General features: G+C 34.9%; 1 protein-coding gene across 6 annotated transcripts in view; it reads right to left on the reverse strand.

Moving 5' to 3' along the window:
* The window catches only part of PPP1R12A (protein phosphatase 1 regulatory subunit 12A), a 113,517-nt gene that overhangs the window by 17,947 nt on the left and 76,675 nt on the right, over positions 1 to 18,895 (reverse strand). For 4 of the 6 annotated variants that reach the window (XM_059471537.1, XM_059471536.1, XM_059471541.1 and 1 more), the window contains exons 9-19: positions 16,233 to 16,354; positions 13,537 to 13,752; positions 12,658 to 12,752; positions 11,553 to 11,675; positions 10,025 to 10,186; positions 9,408 to 9,584; positions 5,687 to 5,777; positions 4,056 to 4,253; positions 3,711 to 3,879; positions 1,614 to 1,732; positions 892 to 957 (exon numbers count right to left, since the gene is read on the reverse strand). In XM_059471537.1, coding sequence (XP_059327520.1) covers positions 892 to 957; positions 1,614 to 1,732; positions 3,711 to 3,879; positions 4,056 to 4,253; positions 5,687 to 5,777; positions 9,408 to 9,584; positions 10,025 to 10,186; positions 11,553 to 11,675; positions 12,658 to 12,752; positions 13,537 to 13,752; positions 16,233 to 16,354 — 1,538 coding nt within the window. The remainder of the gene's footprint in view (positions 1 to 891; positions 958 to 1,613; positions 1,733 to 3,710; positions 3,880 to 4,055; positions 4,254 to 5,686; positions 5,778 to 9,407; positions 9,585 to 10,024; positions 10,187 to 11,552; positions 11,676 to 12,657; positions 12,753 to 13,536; positions 13,753 to 16,232; positions 16,355 to 18,895) is intronic. The other 2 variants (XM_059471538.1, XM_059471540.1) reach the window with 2 other exon arrangements.

An 18,895-nucleotide genomic window follows, 5' to 3' on the forward strand; every position in this document is an offset into this window, starting at 1 on the left:
CTCTACCAAAATTAATGTCTACAGAAAAGAATGTGAAGTAATTACAGACCTTAGGATAATGATATGTACCACTGGAAGGGAAGGAAACAGGACTATGTAGTTATGTTAATGTGGCACAGAAATAAAAAAGACAGCAAACCAAAATGGCATAGAATGAGTCTCTTAACTAAAATATTTAACAGATGTGTAATGGAAGCTTTTACCAAAAAAAAGAAAGAAATATCACTTGAGGTTTATTCCTAAGTAATGAATATGATTCTGTAGTGTGCTACTCCAGGGTTCAGGTCAAAAGAAATACATTCTTCTTATAGTTCAGCTTATATAACTAATCCCTTTCAACACCTCTTCATCCCACTGCCAAATACCTTTCTGTTTTCAAGAACTTTTCCCATCAAATCAAGCCTATTATATAGATTTCCACTGACTTTTTATCAAGACCAATAATACTTGTTTAGGATATCTAGAAAACCATTTTGTTCACTGAAGAAATTACATACATTGAGCTCCTTAATTTTCTGTGTTTCCTTAAATTAACTTTGCATATTATTTTTTAATTATAATAATGACAGCACTGGGATTAATTTTCTAAGCTTTTAATTTGTGTGTGTATGTAATTTGCCATAATTTATCTGAAAATAACAATGTAGGTGAAATAAAAATTTTGCTGGGCAGAAACTGAATGCTTGCTCCAGTAACCTGCTGCATCATGTCCCTGACCTGTGTGTCAAAAATCGAATCTCCATTTTCTGGATGCTACTTCTACACAATCAGAATGGAAGTCAAAATGGTCACTTATGGCCACTGTTGATATGTAAATTAAACTGTAACAAAAATTTTACAACAAAATGTATCTCTTAAAAGGTAATGAATAAATTCTCTTTCTTAAATTACCTGAGTTTCTTTCTTATTTGTTCCTTCTTCTGAATCAGATTGGTGATCCTGTTCATTTTCATCACTCTGGTCAAAGAGGTAGGAGAGGAAAAATAATTAAAACTGTTGAAAACTTAGTAAAATTTTAATGCATTCTACACTTTGAATATGAAAATATAAGAGCAGAAGAATACTCCACAAAGAATATACAGGATATATGAAGAAAATTCTCAAACAGGTACATGTTTTCAGTACTAGAAGGAGATGAAACAATTTTGCATTTGACACATGAAAATCTGGCTTTTACATTACATATGGATCCTGTGACAAAGAAAAGGGAAAAGGAATAGTCAGAAACATCAAATATAACCTTTCTAATCTGACAGCAGTTCTTCAAGTTGTTAAATACATAATTACTTGCAATGTGCCAAATCAAGAATCTCATTTTTACATCTTTGGTACACATACAACAGAAAAGATTTGTTCAGTAATTTATTTCTTTTCCTTAGATTGTGATTAATTCCTATTAAGTTATGGTTACTACAGTGTTCTATAATTCTGGTTAGCAGTATCAACTGAAAAAACTTAATTTTGATTTTGCTCCTGAAAGCATCAAACCAAAACCGAAGAATATTTAAATTTTTTCTAGAACAGTGAGTTACATATTGAATTACTCTAAACAATTCTCTATTTTAAGGGTACACTATACACATTTCATTTTGTTACAAGTGAAGTTTACTTACATCCTGAGTCCAATATGAAACTCCTGTAGATCGTCGTTTTTCTCTTGGTCTCCGTCTTTCCCTTATAGACTTAGGCTGTGACTTATCTTCTTCCTTTTCTTCTTCTTTTTTGCCCCCTTCTGTTAAGAACAACTTTCTCATTCACTGAATTATAACACAACCTAATTTTCTAAAATACTTCTTCTCAGTCTTTAAAATGCCCACACTAAATTCTTTTTACCTGAAATAAATTCACTGAAGAGCTTCTTACCACATACAGGGTTTGCTGTAACATACACTCCCCAAAACACATAGCTCTAAAATACTGTAAATACTAATTTCCCATCAATAACCTAAACAGAATGTCTTAATGTAACAGTAATACAACACAACTTGGATTTACAATTCAGTTTTCAAAACTGTCATATAATAATTGAAGCATCTGTATCAGCAGATGTATAGAAGTACACAAAAAGAGAAAGGTAACCCTTTACCATTCTTCCTCAAACAAGCTTTTTTTTCCCCATACATCAAGGATGCAGTATCTAAAAAACCCCAGCTTTTACCAATCCTTCTTAGATGCCTCCTTTTCACCACAGTCCCCTCCATTTTTGCTGTAAGGAAGAATAAATTGGGACCTCCTAGATTAGATTATTACTGTATTACAGATATCCTTCTTTAAAACTAACATAATGGCAATTGAAAATAGATGTAACAACTCAGGATGGTGTTTGCTGCCCTATGTGTTCACAAGCAACTTGTGGAAAAAACCCCATTAAAAAAACCTGCCCAAACCAAAGTTCTTTGCTTATTATCATGCAGTTTGTTCAGCCTGATGTTCTTTTATTAAATAAAGAAATCACAGAATTGAGTCCAGATAGAAGAATCACTAATCATTAATAACTATCATCACTAGTCTCCAGAGGTAAATAAACACTTTAGAGTGAAGCAAAAATTAAATAGGAAAGAAGGGAAATATATCTGTGGTGAACATACACCTTTCCATATGTAATAAACTAGGATTTTACCTCTGGGATTTCAAATGATAGTGTATTTCTCCTTCAAATGTCATAACTTGAAAAAAAACAGAACCTCTGGTAGCTAATATTTACCAAATGAAAATATTTTCCATAGAAAAATCTAGCATGAGTTTCCTAGAGTAAGCATGCATTACAAAAGAATCATAATCCAAGTTTCAGTTCATTTTAGGACAAAGGGAAAAAAATCAGAAAGTATATCCAGCCCCAGTAACTATGGCAATACTGCTATATAGTTCGTGGAGATTTTGTCAGTGGATCATTTTATCTGACCCTCTGTAGAACAAAATGATCAATTTCAATCACTAAACCCCACTGAAGTTACTGATCAATAACTTGAATTAAAGTATTTCTCTCAAGTCAACAGTGTCAAGTCCAAGAACAGGAGATCACACTGTTAACAGGCTCCTCATTTGACAGGCAAAGAATCAGGCACATCTCTCAAAATTATATCAGGGGACTCACATTTGAAATGAAGGCAAAATCTCTGTGACATCAGAGAACATTTTGTGATCTCTGTATCATGCATCTAATCCTCAGTTTAAGATTACATAAACCAGTTAAAGCATACAGAAGTATGGTTACATTTGAACCGCAAAGGGAAACATCCCCTTTCCTTTTCCAGCTGCTGGTACAACCCTGAGAGGTCCTTAAAGAAATAAAGCATCATTTCAGTCCTTCAGTGTGGAAGGACTGAAACAAACCCCTAGTTATTTAGCAATTATTTAATAAAGTAAAATTCCTTCTTAATACCTGAAAGTATTTAGGCCCTGAAATATAGCATTTTATTACAGGGACTGTGTTAAAGTAGAAATTACAGCATTATGTGGGTATTTATGGGAGTATATTTGAAATTTCTGTGACCCAACAGAATGGAAAAAAATCACATGGCCACGAAACACCACCAAATACAGAAAATCTTTTTTCCTCTCTGAAAGTTTTGAAATTTCTTACAGAAGATTTGAGCAAGGTACATTCCCAGTGGTCTTACGTATCTCACCGCATTCTGACATACCTATAGGAATGTAAACTGTCCTTTGTCAACAAAATAACAAAAACTCCTTCCTAACAGTACTCCTACCTCTCTCACTTTCCTTTGTTCCACTCCGAGAATAGGCAGAAGTTATACCTATAAGGCTGTTTGGTCTGTTTAGCTGACTTGAACTGGATAAAGAGCTAGTGGACGTAGAGAGCGAAGAGGTGGATGATGAGGAAGTCGAAGTTGAACTTGGTCTGTAGCGATGATACGGCTATTCAACAGAAAAATGTCAGAATTAATTTACCAAGATTAACAAATACAAACCATGGGATATGAAAACATTTAACCATATAAATTATTCTTACAGTACTATCAAAATTAATATAATATTGTTGGAGTAAAGATTCATATAATTTCTATACCTAAAGAGACTCATCATGAAAATACCTCTTCAGCAGTTCGGGAGTATCTTTGTTTATAGTCATCATCTTTAGTTTCAGATTCTTTCTTTTCTTCTTGTTTTTCTTTGTCTTGCTTTTCTTTCTCCTCCTTTTCTTTTTCTTCATTTTCCTGCTCTCTGGTTCGTGAGGGACGACTTCTTCCTATAGTTTTTTCAGCTTCTTGAAGATCTGTCAGTGTTACGCCCTGTAAAAACAGCAGTCAGGAAACACCATTCAAATATAACGTTAACATAATGGAGATGATCACATTACATAAATATTTTAAAGAAAATATTCAACTTAAGAAAATTAAATCTATCTATTAAGAAATAAATTTTACCTACATATTCTACCTATAAGCTTTCCTCTTGAATCTTGGAACCAAACATCCCTCTGATACGTGGCAAGTGTTTGCTGTAATGCAATCTACCACAGACTCTCCAGCAAGCCAATTTTTAGCTGAACTAGTAGAGATTGCATAGAAGATCCTATAGAAATAATTTAAGAATCCAATAGATGCTTTTAATATGATCAAGAGCATAGTAAATATTTCTGAAAGAACCCTAAAAATATAATACTCATATTTTCAGAAAGGTTAATACTTTACAAATTAATTTCTTCCAACTGGATTTTTAGGTCAGCAACACTAAAAAGTCTCTTGTTATTTTTAGGCTATAAACTAGTTTCGAAATAAGTTTAGAAAGCGAACAATTTTATGAAGACAGTTTTTTTCTACTGTACTTTTCAGCTGATGCCTTACTGAGACATTGCTCAAAACACTTTGTAATCTACTCTTCAAAGCCAACTTTGCATCTTATGAGTTACTGAATTGCTTTGAGTGTTGATAAAGTTTAATCCAGTAATTCCTGGTAGCTTCTTCACTGTAAGGATTCAGCAATAGTTAGCCTGTAGCCTGACCATCATTCAGGGCTCTGAATTAGTACTACAAAGTAAAAATATGTCCTATACAATGAAGTTGTATCAAGCAGTACAGATCTCTCATTTGGAAAGCTAACCAGAAGTATATGAGGGGTTTAAAACTGCAAAGATTAGAAAGCAACATCAGTAAGCAATGTAGCTATGGACTCAGCCTAAAAACAGGAAAAAGGAAAATGGCTACAGTACTTTGTGCTGTTTTATCCAGGGACTGTTTGCTGATAATTCTCAGTTTGCTGGCAGACAGCGGTTGGCAATTAATCCACTGCCCAAAGAGCATTCAAGTACCATTAGAGATACCCTATTTTGCTCCTGCCACATTGCTCCCTGTGACAGGACTCTGCTAGTTGCTGATACATAAGGATAAAAACTGGGAAGAAATTCCAAATATATCAGTATGTAAACTCAGAGAGAGAAATGCTGCAAGGAGATATGCAGTTAGATACTAGATTATTAGCACATAATAAAAACCTCTCTTTTAGTATGTTTCCTTCTCCAGAGAAATAAGACTAAAAGTATTTTTTAATGTTATGAATCTTATTAGCTATCCATGTTGATCAACTCAATCATATTATCTACAATAGCTCCTGCACAGAAAAAAAAGGTTAGAAATGGATGCAAATGCAGTATCCTATGCCTGTTTCTGAAGAATGATGTTATGGGTATGTTTTCAAACATGTAGAAGCTTTACTAATACTATACCTGTGTAGATCTTCTAGACTGTCTTGCTTGCCTGGATCTAGCTTTTCTTTGGGACTCGGACTCTTCATCCCGTACTGGAGTGAGGTATGATCTAAAGAGTTAATTACAAACAAAATTGGCACATGATAATTTCTGCACAAATTTATTAAATGGTCAACCCCCCCCCAACAATGCAGACTGAAAACAAAGGCAGTCATAAGAAAATATTTAACTATATGGGACAGATTACATTTTAGACATTTCATTCACATCATACTGGATCTATTTATTCATCAAGACAGTAGCTTTAGAACTCAATTAAATAACACACTTTTCCTACTTAATTTAGATTTCTTTTTACCATTTTCTACAAATTTAACTTCAGCTCATTTGGTATATCACTGGTCTACTAACACAGGGGTAGAAGAGCTCAGAGATTCAGCCAGTTAGACATTTATATAATCAAATATGTGTATGTATTACCTTTTAACATAACTTATAAGGTTTCAGAAAAAGCCAAATCTACTGTTAATGCAGAAAATCTAATTGTATCATCCATTTCACTAGAAATTAAGAATCCCTGAGGAGGTGGTTACCATATTTTCACATTAATCATCCACGCTTTGAGTAATCCAAATCCCTTTGAAAAAAATGAGCTTAAAAATAAATCCTCATGAAACCCACAGCAGTCCTGCAGAATAAGCAGATAAGTGTAATCAAAGATAAAAGGCTACTAGGGTAGATACAAAGTCTGGATTCTTTTTAAGAAATTCTCTAATCCAGATAACAAGTAAAAATCCAACAGGAAATAGATACATGCACAAAGGCATAAATTTGTATATATGTAAACCCATAATTAAAGAACTTAAAATATTTTAATGCATTTGTTGATTTTCTATGGCAGAATACTCTGGGAAGCTGCTATAATTTCACACAGCTTTTAAATCCTTAAATTGGCTAAAATTAGAAAAAAAGTGAAAAAAAAAATTTGAAAAAAGCGAAATCAAAAGGTTGCCTAAAGGCTGTTTAAAACCTCTCTGAGGCGTCTTTAGATCAGATTCTATAATATTTTCTGATTGTCTCTCTTTATATATAATTAGTTAAGAATAGTTAAGAGTCACTGGATAAAGTTTCAATAATTTGCTAGTGATTATGCCATCAGTTATTAACACCTAAGTAATTTATGTATGGAAAGAGCAGTTTGCTCACCTAATAATATATTTAGTAGCCTTAAGCACATACTAAAAAGAGTTCTGAAACAATCATAAGATTTAAAAAACTTCATATACACAGACCTATGGATTACAACCTATGCTCTACCCCATTAAAATACTTACAACTTACTGCTATACTTAAAAATGTTGAAACAAATCCCATCTTATGGTGCATCTTAAAAAATCTACACTATGTAAATTTGATTTTCTTATTGGGTCTCTTGCAAGCAGCATTTTTGATTGACCTTCTACTTCCCCAAAACTCTAGGCCATTAGGTTGCTTTAGTTAACCTGACCTGAACCACCACCTACCTAGGAGGGCTTGACTGCAGAGCAGGTATCATCTTTAGGGCTTAAAATTGCTACAAAACTGTTTTCCATAACTTTCTTTTTACTAACTGCTGTACCTGCACCTACCTTCCAACAAATCTGAAATACTTTAAACTGCACTGAGAAAAAATGAAAAGTCTCAGCTTTTCAGGTGCACATTGCAGCTACAGTCAAGAGTAGAAAGTGCTCTTCCCTAGCATCCCTTGCATGTGTCACACACAGCTACCTACGCTGCATTATTCACGATACAAAGACTTAGAGAGTCAAGTTTGTCATTTCCTTCCCTGATTCTCTAAACCAATCCTAAAAGTCAAATGAAGAATATAGCTTCTTCAGCTGTTCCAAAAGAATGCACCATTATGTGCTTCATCAATAAAGTACTTTATTCCTCACTTTCAACTATCTTTGAAATAAGTCTTGCAAACATACTTTCTAAATATACAATTTCAGTCAATACACACAGATTAACTGACTTCATTACTTAATATATAGCATGTAATATTTAATATAGATTTATTTTTTCATGTGCATAGAAACATATGTAGATACACACACAAATGTATCTATCTGTATATATACAGATAGATATGCCTGTGCTCATATTTAGAGCACAACATTCTCAAATGCATGCAGCAATTATTCCAATTTTGATTTCTAAGATTCATGGATATACTAATATGCCATCAAGAATGCATCTGCAACAGTATATTACACAATCAGCCCAGTCAGAGAAAACCACAGCATTTCAGGCCAACTATCTAAAAAAAGGTATCTAAAACATATGTACTATATGCACATTACTACACATACACCGGTTAGAGCAAACGAGACAGCAAAAGCCTAATTCTAATTTTCCTTGCCTTTTTAGCTATGTAAGATAGATATAGCTATCTATCTAGATATAAGACTGAAAGAGCATTTGAATTCTAGAATTTGAACTACTCTGAATTACTCTCAAGAAAATACACATTTTGTTGATTATGCTTTTAATTTGTTGGGTTCGGTTCAAATTTCACTATGGAAAATGCAGGTTCTGACTACTGTAGCTATTGAAATTGATTGTTAGCACATGTGGACCCTTCCTGAATCACGGTGGGGAATAATAAAAACATAATCCACTTATCATAGAAGATTTTTCATCTCAGTTTTGGGTAGGAAGGCAGACTACAGAAAACAGACTACCCTAATTAGGCCTCTATAAGTAATCTTTAAATGCTGCTGCCTTAAGTGAACCAAAAGAATACAATTTTCTCCTGTAATAAAGAACAGCTTCATTACCTCCTTGAACGTACAGAGATACACATATCTGGCACTGATACAGAAAGTACATTTTGAACCTACTACAGGAGCAACACACAAATCTGAACTTGCAGCAGGAGGGCTAAAGGATAAACATTTATAAGTACCCAGAAAAAGAAGAACAAAGGAAAGCTAACATGAATTACCAGTCTTTTGAAATCTTATTTTTGCTTCCATAAATAGAAGGAAACAACTCTTTATGGAAACAAATACGCACCAATCTTAAGTCATCCTTCATAGAACTATAAACAGAAAAACCCACCATATTCTTAAAATAAGATTTACATCAGCTTCTTACTCATTCTTCATACTGAATATCTCTTAAAGCATTGCATTTAAAATTGCATGACTATCTTTCAAGTAGAAGAGACCCTAAATCATGCAATGAAATAAACAGAATGTGTTTGGTTTAATACTCTCTTCTCAATAATGTCAAGCATACAAAATGATTGAAAAACCACTATGCTGTGACTTATTAGCATACTGCCAATTGCACACTACCTCAGTCTGCAGCATGTAATTGTAGCAATTAATTAATTAATTGATAATTTAATTATTTTTAATTTGGTGTTTTTACAGAGTTGCATTACTGGTACTTCTAAGAGGACTCATTTAATCTGTTAAGATAAATAAAATCTGAAAATACCATATACCATATGAGTAACCAAGGCCAGTCAAAAACATACAATATCACAGTTTAAATTTCATTAATGGTCTCTATTAGTACTAAGCTCTTAGATAAACTGAGGTACCAGTTGTTTCAATGCACAGCAAGAAAACAACATTGCTTTACACCCCATACTGTTCAAATCTGTGGTAACCAACACATTCCTTTAAATAATAAATAAAAAGTATAACTTTTGGGTAAGAGCAACATTACTCTTAGGACCTTTACACACCTCCGTCTCTCCCTGACCTCTGATGTTGAGGACACAGTGCCAGAAGTAGCTGTAGTCATGGCTGTAGTAGTGGCTGCAGCATTTACAACTGATGGTGCAACAGGAACGGTCACTGCTGTAGGAACACTGTCCTTTTCTTTCTCAGTACTATCCTCAGCCCACAAACGATTTGAGGTACTACAGCATAACAAGTAGCAACACAAAAAAAGAGAAAAGGAAACAGCTAAACAATGAAAGCACTTTACTAAACAACTAATAACATGTAAAATGAGGGATGGATTTTTTTTAAGAAACAAAGTGAGAAAGGTCTCTACTATGAAAGCTCAGCTTGAGCTATTAAATTGAATAAATTAAAAATTACCAGTTCAAAATAATGGATTTTTTATTCTCCAGACCCTTCTAACATTTGATTTATTCTTTTATACCAACATGGCTTTCATGCTACAGTAGAAAGCCATTCACAATTTTTGAGCCAAATTGAATAAAATCAGAACAAATTTAACAGTAAAGTGAAAAAATCCAGAGCCCCAGGATGTACTAAACAAGAACGCATGCACATACATAAGCACACAGTAGACCTGACAAAAAAAACGAACAAAATGTGCTGGTGCCATTACCTGCTTTGTACACCTGCTGAAGTAGAACCCGTTGTACTCTTCGTAGTAGTGTTTGTGCTGGCAGACAGCGTTTTCTGAGGACCAGCAGAAGAGGTAACTGTTGATGCAGTACTTGGAACATTAGAACTTATCAAATCATCTTGTCTTCTACCAAAGGAGCCACTGAAGGAGAGACATGTACAATGATGGCATTTATTACTGATATTTACTCATTAAAATATCATCAAGCAATCTACTAAACTTCTGCCCATGTATTCTGTGCCTCAGTTAAGTCTTGGAAACTTCTGGTGCAAAAGAAGCTTTTTTCCAGTTTTTCCTTGGCTAGGACTTTTAATTTATGATTTTGGAGGGCAGCAGAGGTGTCCCTTAGTCCCAACCATTTCTTCACCAAAGAGGCTAAAGAATGGAATCTCACTCATTTATATAAGAATGTCTTGATCAGATCTACTAAAGCATTCATATAGGGCCCCCAATGTCCCATTTTTAAACTGCTGTTTCACCCACACTGAATACCTCAGAAAATGCAGAACCTTACTGCACAGCTTGTCAGGAAAGAAAATGTCATCAATATCACTCCTCTTATAATTTGAAAGCAATTAAATATACTGCCCCATTTAAAAAAAAATCTTTAATCATTCCCAGGAAGAATAACCTCCCACTCAGGTTTTTCCCTTGCTCTTCAAGCTATAAAGCAGACCCAATGGTTTACAAGAAATTAATATGCATTATGCTGTATGAGACAGCCTGGTTAGTGATAACATCAATGTCAAGACTCAAAAAAATGCTAAGTATGTACCGTGTACATCAGCAGCAGGTACCAATATGCAGCTTAGTTATTCGACTCTTTTCCTTGATTATTCATTTTAGCTATTTATTGCCCCACTAATTATAATGAAGAATTTGACTCACATAACTACACTGAAACTACACAATGCAGCAAAGTTAATCATGTAGTATATGTGCAGCATATGATTCCTCCTAAGAAAATTCTGCAAGTTAGGAACCAGCATACCTGAGAACTATTCTCGTATTTTCATAATTTACTTTGCATTCAAGTGAATTTTAGGTATTCTATGATGCTGATACTCAACATAGGTATGGCTATAATTTACAATTAAGGACAGCAGTCCAATACCTCCAACACTATCATGCCATAACCAGAATTCAACAGACAGTGTTTTCCCCCTTTTCATATAGCAAGCAGAATTATACCTATTGCAACATTTTGAAAAATTGTCTTTGACTACAGAACTAATCTGTAAAGTGTCAAATGAACCCCAAACTGAAATAAACCACAGGAAAAAGCAAGCATCTAACTTTAATTATATAGATTAAAATCAGCACAAGCACTCCATCAGCATACAACTGCATGTTTAAAACCAGCACAACCATTGCAATATGCACTTTGCAATTATAATAAACATGGCAATATGTCACCATTCAGTTTTAAACTGTCCTTACAAAATGATTCAGTGCTTGTTAACTTTTAAGCCTATTTTGATTAAAAAAAAAGAGAAAAATCCCACACCTTTTTTGATAACTTGTGTTTAATGATGCAGGACCTTCATTCAAATTGTTTTTCTTGACATCTTCCTCCCATTTTCTCCTGGTGTAGGAACTGCCACCACGTATTGAACTAGCAGATGAATCCCTGTAAAAGAGATTTTAGTTTAGCAAACTCACATTAAAGAAGGCTGTTCTTGGATGTGAGTTGAACAGGAACGTTGAATTAAAATCCTGGATAACACACTTAAAATAAACATAACTGAATAAGGAATAAAATTGCTTTTATGGACAATCGTTTTCAAGCCTGTGTGAAAAAATACTACATTCATAGTAACACAATTAGAAATATAAGAAGAAAGTAGCATCAAAAGAAAACTGCTAAAGAGGACCTAATCAACATTAAATCAATTGTTGCTTTTTATCTGTGGTCATTGCTAGCTTTGTTTTTCTCCAAAAAGGAACAAGATGTATTTCTGTTTGCTCCTGAGATTATCCAGTGCAATAGGGGAAATCTACTTGGCTTTTTTTTGATGGCATTTTTCATTCTTTGATGTTATAAGAAGTTTAAAAGCTGGCAAGCCTTTAGAACTCATGATACTCTAAGACCAGCCTAAGTAGGCCTGCAGTAGCCATTCCTGAGGGGTCTGACATGTATCACTAGCTGACATGACTTCAGTCATAAGGAATTTCCAGGCTGTTGTTGCGGTTTATAGCAGCAAGGAATGACCTTGCAAAAAGCTACTTAGAAAAACTATCCCAAAAACTGACATACAAAAACTGAATTTCTAACAAAAATACCAGCCCAAAATTTGAAGTTCAGACAATAGGAAGAATAAAACATGTCTTTCACAAAATTATATATAAGGCAATCAGGTGTAGGAGGCAAAATAAAACAAAACTTTGAAAAGATGTATTCTATGTTCAGATACCCTTGGCCATCATAATGTACCTCTTTTTGCATGATAATGTATGTTAGCACTTCTGCAGTTGCAAACAGTTGGTTTTCTGCATAACCTATACAGTCAGACAATGCTATAAATTAGCAGAGTTTTAAAACATCAAAGTTTGTCAGTCACTCTAAAATCTTATTTAATTTCATATTAAATGATATATAACTTCATAGTCACCTGTTTTCTTTTTCATCAATGTCAGAGGTACTGGCCAGCCGTCTTGGTATTGTAGGTGCAACATATGCAAGTCGAGTTCCTTTTCCATCTTTCTCCTGAAAGACATTAGTTTTTTTGTTAATTGTTACTATTATTGATTATCTTGTCTGGAAAAGGATCATTATGCCAACTCTGACCATGTTTACTGTAGTCTGATCATACAAATGAGTTTAAAGCTTTAGTTAAATATCATAAAAGACTACAACAAGAAAATGAAACTGCTAATGTTTCCATTCTAGTAATGCCAATGACTTTTTTTTTCTACTTTGCTGCAGTACACTTCCATCAGTGATTCCTGAAAGCAACTGGTTCAGTATTTTTATATAGCACAGTACATTACTATTCTTAATCTTTAAATCATATAAACATTTGTATTTAAAACAGAAGCACAAGTTTTATTTTGTTCAGGTACCGGAACAACACTTGGTTTAGCATATCCATGTTTAGTTACAGAACCAATTTTTGAAAATAAAAAATCACTACAAAATGAAATTTAATACAAAAGAGACTTCTTTCATTTGTAAGATTCTTTTAGCATAATTCTGCAAGTGATGCAAGTGCTATCAAATCTCCCATGTCCCCGAATTGCAAAAATGACTACTAGCTTTGCAAGTCCTAAAAAGGAATAAATGCCAGACCTATGTACCAGGTCACCAGACATTGAAGGAGCATATTACACTTTGAGAGATACTATAAAGAAGCTCTGTAATTTAACTTTTTGGAATTTTAGTAAAGAACAGATGTGTACTACAATCTTTCTTCTATAATATATCATTAACATCTATACTAAGAAAGGTATAAGAAGTCCTCAAAATGTTGTTTTATCCTGAAAATTATTACCTTTTCTTTGTTGTCCAGCGAAGAGGAAAGTTTAGGACTTGATGCAGAACGCATAACACCTGCAGAGTCCTTTTCTTTCTGAGCTTCTTTGGAAGCAGTAATCTCTGCAAGTGCACCATAACTACCTGTTTTTCTAAGACCCAACCTCCATGAAGCAGGAGATTCATCTTTCCTCTCTTCATCTTTGGGAGAAACCTTGGTTGTAGATGTTGGAAACTATAAAACACATGACAATGAATTTACATTATTAATTTATGTTATCTGTGGTAATTCAGGCTCCTTGCAAAGATTCGAGAACAAAACTGTTTTTAATAATCACAAGTGCTGAACTTGTAGGGAAGTTGTAGTGAGAGGCAACCTATGCACTTTTCTCTTGAATTAGTCAATGGGATGAGAAACATAAGACCGGTCAAGGAATACCACTCTTATAAAAGTTAGCTTACAAAAACTCACACTTTGTAATACACGCTGTGAACTTGAGATAAAAACTTAGAAACATGCAAATCTGGTATTAACATTTCGATTAAATATGTTATTTTGCAACCTGTACATAAACCTGTGCACGCAAGAACCTCACCATAGATTTTTCACCCTTACTGGGCACAAGAACAATGCCAGTTTTGCGCAAGCCCTGCCTCCATGATGCAGGATCTACTGACTCCACGACAGGCATGATAGGAGGAATGAAATCATACTAAAGCCAATTCAGACAAGACAAAGATGAAGATTGAAAGGAAGGAAAAGAGAAACCAAAAGTTGTTTTAACACCATATAGCTTGTTCCTAGGTTTATAGTAAGTAACTCTTCATTATAACACAAAAATACCAAAAAAGCAGTAAGAGACTTAAAACCATAGTAACAGATAACAACTAAATGTAACACAGCATGTTTACTTCATTCAGAGACAGAATTACAGCTTGCATAGAAAAGAACAACAAAGCCTGTGACCTTACAAGGTCTGTGGCCTAAATCTTCACACTGTTGAGAGTACTGGAAGATTCACACTAACATATCCCTCATCTTCTTACCATGTATCATTCGTATCCCTGAATCACATCCCACATGCCAATAGCTAGCATGGCTATCCTCCCAGACTTGCCTTACCTTCAGTACCTGCAGTCACAGAGCAGCAGACTGAAGGAAACCTGACTTTAGCTTAGTATACTGCATCTGCACCTCTTAGTTTGGCCATCTGTGATGTAAAAGCAGAACTGCAGCTACAGCAGATCAGATGGTGCAGACCCAAAAAGGCAGGTGCAAGATCACACAGAGTGCTGCTTTACCTTCACTGGTAAAAACAGTTTAAAGCATTTTTGTTTATCGACAGGAGCTGTAACTGCTCCTTTAGATCACATGTACCTGCTATGTTACAAGATAATATTTTTGATATAAAGTGCATTTATTTTATAGCTACAGAAGGCCCTGAGCTTTCCTAGTAATAGGAAGATAAGTGCAGTTTATTGTTAGCATGTACCTTTTACCTAGAAGACCAAAATATGAACCATTAATTTCTGCATAACAGAATCAGAAGTGTATTGATGATTTATAAAAGCTTGTAATTTAGCTTAAAATCAAGCTTATTTCCTCTCTTATGAAAATACTCCCCCATAGCATTCAATCACATACCTGCACCTAAAGTATACTTTGTAAAATGAACCACTATTAGATTCTACTGGGAATATGGAAGTATAACCCCAGTAAGCTCCCAGGAGCAAAATACAATTCAGAGTAGTATGTCCTAATAGTATATCTTTTCCTTCCACTGTGGCTGCAGTATATCATGGTTACCACTTCTCCTGAACATGCATTTCAGATGCACTAGTACAGGGCTACACTTTGATGATGATGTGTACAGGAAAGTTGTAAGGAATGACAAACAAAGATGTACTGGCTTACTACCCAGCTTGCTCCGATATTCTAAAAGTTGGACTTCTGACTATGCTTTCTTATCTACTGTAATTTTTTTACCCAAGATACCTATCTTCCCCTAACCAAGTAAAACTAAGGTTCATCCAAATTAACTTTTCCTGTAAAGTTACAAGCTGTAAAAGCTTCCAGCAAGCAATATGGCTTTGCTAGGTGTGGCTTTGAGCTATGCATTGAATAAATCATGTGTCCCTGTTACCTAGCTCTTCCACGAGGTCCTAACCATATTAAAACAAGGATGAGACCCACACAATTTTCTACTTCTTATTTCAGGTATAATTTTCAACTTCTCTGCCAAAGTACTAGCTGAATACTCCAAAAGTCACATGGTCATGCCTGCCTCCCTTGAATTAAGTGCATCAGAAATACAGGCACTGAGAAACACAAGAACTGTAGGTTCTAGAAATTCTGGAGGAGTTTCACATTGAAAAGACTTTCAAAAGATGAAGTTTAGTTTCAGAAAATACAAGAACTCCACTCACTATGCAACAGCATTTTCTTTTTCAGAATGATTTTACATTCAGCTATTTAATAGCTCTGTATTTTAGGTCCCTGTGCAGAATTGAAGTCATTCAAAATTAAAAAAAAATTAACAGCATCTGGGGAAGAACATAAAGTATTTTAGGAATCTCTGCATACTTTTCTCAATTCACTGGTCAATCAAATCAACTATTTACACTAGAATCAAAAATATATACTTACACAGAAAAAAGAAAGAGAAAATCATAGGATTACAATATAATAAAAAATAAAAAGGTATTTTCTTTTACCTTCTTAACAGGGGATGTAGGTGCCCCTTGGCCACCAGCTACTGAGGGTGCCGTCGCAGCGACTGATGCTGATTGTGTACTTGTGGTATTTGCATTATTAGCTGCCAAGGTTTTGGTCTTATCTGCAAAATATTGACAAGATTTAATCTTCATTCTTCATTCACAATTTCATCACCTTTACAACACCTAACTGAATTTTCATCCAAGAAATTTTACAGTTAACTTTATGACCAGCATTTTATTATTTATTCCTCAGTGTTTTCTCCCTCACTCCTACTTTACATCTTAGCTAGGTCCACCTTGTTTTCCTAAACAGTTGAGCACACAGCATGGAACTATGTTTTTGTATTCACCAAGTGTTACCAGTCAGAGATGCAGAGACAGAGGTACAGAATCATTCAGGTTCAAAGTGACTCAGGAGATCACCTAACTCACCCTTCTGCTCAAAGAGAGGGTCAATACTGCCTATGAATCAGGTTGCTAAAGGCTTTGATGAGTCACATCTTTGAAACCTCTGGAGACAGAGATTTCAGTCTCCCCACACAGCCTGTATTTCAGTATCTGGCTAATGACCATAAAAACTGAAACAGTGGGAGATCTGTTAGCATCTCATCTGATCTCATTAATGCATATAAGTATCTCAAAGGCAGGTGTCAAGGATGGTGCCAGACTCTTCTTGGTGCTGTCCAGTGACAGGACAAGGAGCAATAGCCATAAACTAAAATACACGGAGTTCCACCTCAACATGAGGAAGAACACTGAGGGTGGAAGAGTTCTGAAAGACGCTGTCCAGGGAGGCTGTGGAATCTCCCTCTCTGGAGACATTCAAAACCCACCTGGCTGCTTTTGTGTGTAACCTGCTCTAGGGTCACCCTGCCTTGGCAGGGAAAGTTGGACTTGATTTCCAGAGCTCCCTTCCTACCCTGACTATCCTTTGATTCTGTGACTCTGTAACAGTTAATTAAGCACAGAAGGCAGGGGCCAATTTAAAACGAAACCTTTATTCTCTGCTAATTATGCATGTTTGAGTTCAAAGAAATAATTAACTGTACAGAGAAGCACATCAGGAATTCTGGTCACCAGAATGACCTAAGACAGGGACTTGCCTTCCAGAGCACCAATTTACCATTTGCTTCATTCCTTCTTTGTCCCTTGCTTTTCTTACCCACATTTCACTGTCTATCTACCTAGTCTCTTCCGCTTTCTCCAAATTCCTTCCTATGCCCATGGTTCATAAACCTTAACCCTTCTTACACAAACTCACAGAAAATGTCATGATTGAGATACAACAACTGCTGTCACTGCTTTTGCTTGAGCTTCATAATGTTACACCTCACTTCTGTTTCGTGTATTTGAACTGCACTTTCTTCATGCTTGGATGTTGCCTCCTATTTGTTAGTGCAGCATGAAGCAACATGGGGGTTCAATCCCCAATGGTTTTGGCCTACTAGAGACACATCTTTCCATCTATGTGACCCATACAGCCTGGGAGCAATTTATTTAGAAAGTATACAAGGTTTTCATGCAGTGTTCTTACAACTAACATTTAAATTCAATAAAGTACTGATATACAATTACAAGTTGTGTAATTCACAGTATTGGTGTTACACACTTGTTTTAGTTATGGACATAGTTGAACAGATGTTTTGAATGTTAGTTAAGCAGTAAACAAATACAAATATAAATAGCTTACATGACCAACAGCCCTATATGGAAAGTTCTTTTTAAACACAAGTGAAAAAAATGGGTGGTAAAATTCTAGGTTATAAAAAGCTGAACAAGGCAATGTGGACTGACAGTATGATTCGAGATGATACACAGGCAGATCTGATAGAAATTTGTAAATAATACATCTTTAAAATACACAAAAATGATTCCTTAAATTTTAGCTTTCAGTTTTCCAGGCTCTGTACTGCAGCAGTACATAACTCTGAACTTCACACACAGTGTTAGCACCTTCTCCTCACAGTTTAGTTAGACAAAACAATCCCTTTCCAGCCCGAGACCCAAGAACACCGTTGCAGCTTCAGGCCCAAAAGTTATAAAGAGTGAATTGAGAAGAGCAATCTGGGTGAATGGGACTTCATAACCTGAAGCTGTAATTGGACATTTAACCCTAATATGTAAATGGACCAAAAGTTATAAAAGTCTAAAAACTCGTGATCCGTTGTCCATCTTGGGTGTAGCCTTGGCCAGGCTCTTGTACTGCCCAAGGTTCATCCTTTGAAGGCCTTTTAATAAATACCTACTTTATTCCTTTAACTCTGTCTAGCCTCTGTTCTAGGTGGCCTCTCAAGGCATCAGAAAAAGTTATCAGGAGTGAAAGCACGGAAGGAAAAAATGGATTTTTCACAACTGTATTCTGAAATTATTAATAGAGCAGCAAGAGCACAGTTGTATGCATGACTAAGCTGATATGGACTAATTAAAAAAAAATTAGAGTACATCAAAAAGAGTAAGTTACAAAACCTGAACTTATGAAAATTTTATTTTTTATCTTGTTTCCCTGTCCTTTGCAATAAGCTACTTTCATATTCATGTTTTCCTTCTTGGTCTTACAGACAGAAGTGTATTTATATTTAAACTATATTCTCACATAACCAATGAAACAAAAACACAGGAAAACCTTTTAATTATCCCAAAAGATTTGAAATCACCATTTC

This window comes from Ammospiza nelsoni, chromosome 5 (genome assembly GCF_027579445.1).
Source record: "Ammospiza nelsoni isolate bAmmNel1 chromosome 5, bAmmNel1.pri, whole genome shotgun sequence".
Taxonomy (NCBI): Eukaryota; Metazoa; Chordata; class Aves; order Passeriformes; family Passerellidae; genus Ammospiza; species Ammospiza nelsoni.